General features: G+C 31.3%; 1 protein-coding gene across 2 annotated transcripts; it reads right to left on the bottom strand.

Moving 5' to 3' along the window:
- Positions 1–1,115: 1,115 nt before the first annotated feature.
- Positions 1,116–5,284, bottom strand: LOC111882096 (zinc finger protein BRUTUS-like At1g18910). 2 transcript variants are annotated; one of them, XM_042901883.2, is made up of 7 exons: positions 4,775–5,279; positions 2,428–2,565; positions 2,097–2,331; positions 1,937–1,996; positions 1,791–1,862; positions 1,593–1,706; positions 1,116–1,316 (listed from the first exon to the last, which is right to left on the bottom strand). In XM_042901883.2, the coding sequence occupies exons 1-6, from the start codon at positions 4,978–4,980 to the stop codon at positions 1,605–1,607; spliced, it is 813 nt and encodes a 270-aa protein (XP_042757817.1). In that variant the 5' UTR covers positions 4,981–5,279; the 3' UTR covers positions 1,116–1,316; positions 1,593–1,604. The 2 variants fall into 2 exon arrangements, with proteins under 2 accessions (XP_042757817.1, XP_023734224.2); XM_023878456.3 differs by lacking the exon at positions 1,116–1,316 and having other exon boundaries at positions 1,369–1,706; positions 4,775–4,993; positions 5,199–5,284.
- Between the last annotated feature and the right edge of the window lie 1,316 nt (positions 5,285–6,600).

Here is a 6,600-nt window from a genome sequence, read left to right as displayed (position 1 = left end):
ACAAAACACGAACCAATACATGAATACTAAGATACGAATTCATTCCGAAAGAATGTCGTTGCTGACATTAATAACAAATTTAATTAGTTTTCATAAAAAAAGAGAATTATAATTAGGGATATAATTTAACATATATACAATTATGGAAATCGTTTAATATCTATCTTTAATTAATTAATTAATTATTTAATTTTATTAAATTTCTATTAGTGCATTTTAGCACACAATAAATATAAAAAACACATGAAACCTATATATATATATATATATATATATATATATATATATATATATATACATGTATATATATATATATATATATATATATATATATATATATATATATATATATATATATATATATATATATATATATGGAAAAGTGAATATACCCTTAAGGGTATATAAGCTTAGGTACCCGAACACACCATAATACGTCGTTTTGTTTGATATATTCATTATAATGTTCATAAACTTCAATATTAAGTTGATTTACTTTCAAGATATTCGAAATTTCCGTATAATCTTTCTCTTACATCACATCTTTTTGCCGAATACTTATTAGGCTATATATTGTAGATGAAAATGAAAATTATGTAAGAGAAAGATAAATATGTAATTTATAAAAATCTTGGAAGTAAATCAAGTTAGAAGTTAAATTATAAGAACATTAGACAATTAGAATGTATTATATGATACAAAACAACGTATTATGAGGAGTTTGGGTACCTAAGCTTATATACCCTTAAGGGTATATTCATTTTTCCCATATATATATATATATATATATATATATATATATATATATATATATATATATATATATATATATATATATATATACCTTCGAAGAAAGAAGTGCAAAAAACAAATATACAAATACAATACTAAATATATACTAGTACAAACATACAAATACAATAATAAATATATACTAGTAATTACGAGTATATACAAAAATAATCCCGAATAATGCGCACACATAAGTTAACAATGGATGCATATCATGCATGATTATGATAAAATCCTATCCTTGATTCCAAGGAGATGGCATGTAACCATTGAAAGCCTTTACACACAAAATTAACACAGTATATATATACTACCATTCAATACATATTTATACACAAAATGGTCCTGGTGAATGAAGAATCAATTTAGTGCTTTATTCTGATCCTAGTTTTATTTTAATCTGAAAATACACAACATATACACAACTTTCAAGTAAATAACCATTGTAGCATAATTCGAAATCTTGATCCGAATTTCAGCGACAACTCGGACAGATCCATGCAGTCCCTTATTCACACAAGTGTCTGCAACTTAAAAGGTATGCAAATTACTTTTACTTGGATTCATTTAGTGCTTAAAATCTTTTGTATATCTTTCTGTAGGAAACTTTGATCATTTAAAATGTTGTGTACATCAGTACATATGAATTCTTATGATAGCATTGACCCAATCTTCCATTTCTAAATGTTGGTATAAATAAAAGCTTTTTTAGGGTCTACATAAGATACTTAACTTTATGACATACATTAAAGACGGTGCTTCTATGCAACACCAAAGAACTTAAACTAAAGCCCACTCACATTATATCCAACTCAAACAAGGCGGGTGTTGTAGGAACCGCAACTGGGGCATTTATGATACAGCCAATGGAATGACACAATTCCTCTCTTCTCACAATCATTGCATAAAATTTCCTGAAAAACCATTTGTCAAATTAAAATTTTGACAACATGCATCAAGTTTTTGTGTGTGTGTGTGTTTAGTATTTATTAATCAACCTGAGTCTGGCCAGCATATTCTTCCGGAATTGTCTCTTCTGCCAACATTGCATCTATCATCCCAAAGTATACCTGGGAGATGATAAAAAATCAACTTGAATTAAATAATTAATGAATATGAAAACGTGATATGCAAAGTTACTCACCTGCATATCCCCCAACGACTTGCTGCATATTGGACACGTATAGTTAGTAGACGTGTATGCCTGACACCAGCAGCATTAAAGAGTCATTAAAGAAGTGTTTTAAGTTATTTCTTGAAGTTATCTGTAAAAGGGAAAGGTATTAGAAGCGATGAATATATACATCAAAACAAGAAGAATGCATTATATGACCGCAGGAAAGGGCTCTAAGAGGAGTGCTTGATGTGAAGATGTATTCATGGCATATTGGACAATCGACTTCAAGACACTTCTCCCTACAAATATGCTTCGAAAGAGACTTTGACATGCATGCATTGCAATTCATGCAATGGAAAAAGTCAATCCCCAGGCCTTCCCCAATTCTGCAGAGGTCACAGTGAGGACAGTGGTAGATTTGCCTGCTTTTAAAAGAAATCTATATTATTTCTTTCTGGACAGGCTTAAATGCATAAATAAAACACAGATTAAAGGAACAACATTTATGATAAAATGACCTCTCATCATCAAAAAGTTTGCAGATTGAGCAGTAGTATCTAGCCATAGATAAATTGTTACATGACACGGTTGAGCATGTTGGACCAATGGGTTGGATTATCAAGCATTTCATGCACATCATCATGGTTGTTGCTTTTCTGCATGTCAATCAAAAGCAACACAAAAGTATATATGAAACTTACATTCTCATCTAGTCGAATGGTAAAATGGTCATTTACTTAAATTTACTTATGGGACTGAAGACCTTCCACATCCGGTCTTTCAAAAGTTCCATGCAATGCCACTCGCTCAAAATTGAATGCCATTTAGACTTCATCTTTCAAATTATAAAAGGCTTGCAAAGTGATATGTTATTTTTAATCAAATAATCATATCTAAATATTATAAACTAATTAATATATTACCTTCTTAATAAAATAATAATATCTAATGACGTGTCTTGCAAACAATCTACATGTGACATTTACAACAGAACTGCAAGCACTACCACCGAAATGGTTGCTCTTATTGGGGACAGATATAAAAGGGCAATTCTTCTACTTAAGACCATCCACAATGCAAGTAGTATAAGAGTTGAATGGGTGATGATTAAGATTGAATAAGAGTTGAATGGAGTGTAGGTGATGACATACAGGAAAGCTAAATGATCATTGAATGGTTCGATAGAAAGAATAAAGTCGTGATTAAGATTGAATAAGAGTTTAATGGATTGTGGGCATTGCTGTATAGGTGATTAATGGATGGTGTGACAATTCATTGAACTCTATAAAGTTTAATGAATTATGGATGCCTTAATATATACTCAAAGAGTAAAATGGTCATTTTACTCACGGGGAAATGAATTATTAGCCCAACGAAGTTTCCAAACCGTTCAAAAAACCCTAATTATGTTTTGTCTTTTCAAGTAAACCAAATGAACTTAACATTTTGTCTAAAAAGCCCAACTAAATTACACTTCTCATTTAGGGTCAATCGGCTAATGAAAGTCAATGGATGATATGGCTTATGACGTGTAAGTAAATATCGAAAAAAGACTTGCAAGACCAATGAAGTTTCAAAACCGTTCACAAAACTCCAATCATGTTTTGTTTGTTGAAAACAACCCAACGAACTTATGTTTTTGTTCAATTCTCATTAGAGGCAACCAGATTAATTAGGTATACAACTAGTTAGCAAATGACATGGCATTATATTTAATGACATGGAATAAACAAATTAGAATTGCCCTTTATATATCGATTTAGGGCTTGGAGAAGAGAAAAATGAATGATATATGTGTTCGATCTCTTGTAATAGCCACTTCTTTTTCTTCCTCTCAATCGTTGATGTCCAACTCAAGATATACAAAGAAGATATTTGATGATACATACTCTTGTGGATGTGGACGCCCTTCTCGGATTTGGACATCTAGAATGGAGAATTATCCAAAGATAATGTTTAGGGCTTATTCGAACAGATGGGTAAGTGTAATTGAAAGCTTTATTATGTCCATTTTAATAAGTTTTTGTTTTTGAAAGAAACCAAACAAATAGATAGAATATGGACATGATAAAGCTTTCAATTACATTTACCCATCTGTTCGAACAAGCCCTGAACTTTTTTCTATGGATGATCATCCGTTCTAGATGTCCAAATCCAAGAAGAGCATCCACATCCACAAGGGTTTTCATCATCAAATATCTTCTTTTTAGATCTTGAGTTGAACATCAACGATTGAGAGGAAGAATAAGAAGTAACTATTATAAGAGATCGAACACAAATGCCATTTGTACTTCTCTTCTTCAAGCCCTAAATTGATATATAAAGGGAAATTCTAATCTGTTTATTCCATGTCATCAAATATAATGTCATGTCATTTGTCAACGAGTTGTATACGTAATGAATCTGGTTGTCTCTAATAACAATTGAAAAAAAACATAATTCCGTTGGGTTTTTTTCAACAAACAAAACATGATTGGAGTTTTTTGAATGGTTCTGAAACTTCTTTGATCTTACCAGTCATTTTCTGATATTTAATTATACGTCATAAGCCATGTCATTAGTTGACTTTCATTAGCCGGTTGACCCTAAATTATAAGTGAAACAAAGTGTAAGCTAGTTGGATTTTTTTAGACAAAAGGTTAACTTCGTTGAGTTTTATTGAACAGAAAAAACATAATTGAGTTTTTTGAACGGTTTAAAAACTTCATTGGACTTATAAGTCATTTTCCTTTTTACTCACATTCAGAGATCTGAATTCATTCTGTCTGAAAAAGAAACAGCTTTTCAATACAACACTTACTAGCTCATGAAAACAGATCATTTATCTCTGCAGCACTTAATAGAAAATAATGGCCTTATGCATACCTATCCATTACGTGATCAGTGGCCTCATCATGGCAGTGTCTGCAAGTGTATGATTTGTTGCAACAGGAAGCAACAAGTTTGCAGTTCCGCTTGTAGTGCTTACATCCAAACTCTAGTTTTTCAGAGTCACGATAAGATGGATGTAAACCTGGAATCCTTTCTTCCTTAGCTTCCATATCAACCTCTGGTTCAGAATTTCTTTGCATGTTGATCCAACGGCTGAGAAAAAATGTCACAAGTTATGATCATTGACAAACAAATGAGGAAAAATGTAAGACTAATATCAACAAATCAATCCCATTAGCAGATTCGGAATAATGATTGATTTTCTTTTGAATAATCTAATCGTAGCCTCATGTTCCTCTTCACTTAATGCTATCACAAGATTTACAGATTTTTCTGTTGACTCTGTTTGACCAGCAACCTTTGGTATCTCCGTGCTTCTCTTGTCAACCTCACTGCAAACTTTAAAATCCTCAACAGCGTGATCTTTGCTTGATATCTTTTCTCTATGATCTTCAGTTCTTGGTGAATCATTTATAATTGAGACGTTATACCAAACGGCAATATCGCCTCCCTATTTTTTTAATGGTAAAACGCTTCCATGCATGTTTGACTGTGGGTTAAAGTGGAAGAGGCATTGAACATGCTGCACCTTAACTCTTTACACCTATATCAATTTTCATTTTGGACGTCTAGAACTAAATAGTCAAACTTTAAAATCATAAAAAAATACTAATAGGGTAACTTAGAAATTAATTTGGTTCTTGAGTTATTATTATTATTTTTTTCAGTTGGTGTTTAAAGAATTGGATTTCAGTTTTGGTTTTTCTTTTTGATGTTTTATAACGATAACGATTATGGTTCTAATTACTCCATTTTTGTTAACAACTCATCTGTTAAGTATGTGAAAATTATTACTCTATCCTTGTTTTAAATTTTTTTTTTTTTATTATAGACAGTATTATCATTATTATTAATTCATGGTGCAAGCTCTTCCATTGATTACTAGACCAAACCAAAGAATTAATAGAAGCACAGACATAACACAAAATCAAACATTTTTTTTTTAAATTGATCGACAACTAGAATCAATTATCAAGAATTGTTGATTACGTACTTCTAAACAAACAAAAACTTCTAACACCAAAAGACTGGTTGAACTACCGATCACAACTAAAACGAACAAAAAAAATCCGAATTCCAAGATGGATAGTTTCTTTCAATAATCGTAGCAAATCCAAATGGAGTAGAATAAGGATCCTAATCAATAATAAAATATTTGAAAAAATCTTAAAGATAGAAAACTTCATTTTGAGCAATTAAACAGTTTGATATTTTATGTAAAGACCCACTAGGGTTTCTGTATATTACATCCTCCTTCAAATAGTACAGACAAAATATAATAATTACACCGTAGAATCTACACTATATGTATAAAAAATAAATACACTATACATATATCAACAAACTTATAAGTAGATAGAACATGCAAAACGTGTGCATGGCCGATGGCAACGCATTCCCTAAGGCTATTCGGTATCCTCATTGGTGAAAAGGTAGTGAAGAGTAAGTCACATCATCATTTAACCATTTCACTAGGTTGTAGAAATGGTGTTCACTAATGAACAAGTAACGAACAAGAGAGAAAAAGAGGTGAAAGTAGAGAGAGATAGAGAGAATGGTGTCTATGAAGATCCATAAGAACCACCAATCCACTCCACACTTACTACGGTGTGGAAATGGTGTTCACTGATGGAAATCCCTTAACATTATCCTCCATGTTGGTTCCTACGCATGAAATTGGTATCATATTAGGTAGCCTA

This window comes from Lactuca sativa, chromosome 4 (genome assembly GCF_002870075.4).
Source record: "Lactuca sativa cultivar Salinas chromosome 4, Lsat_Salinas_v11, whole genome shotgun sequence".
Taxonomy (NCBI): domain Eukaryota; kingdom Viridiplantae; phylum Streptophyta; class Magnoliopsida; order Asterales; family Asteraceae; genus Lactuca; species Lactuca sativa.
This window is presented reverse-complemented; position numbering and strand designations above follow the sequence as displayed.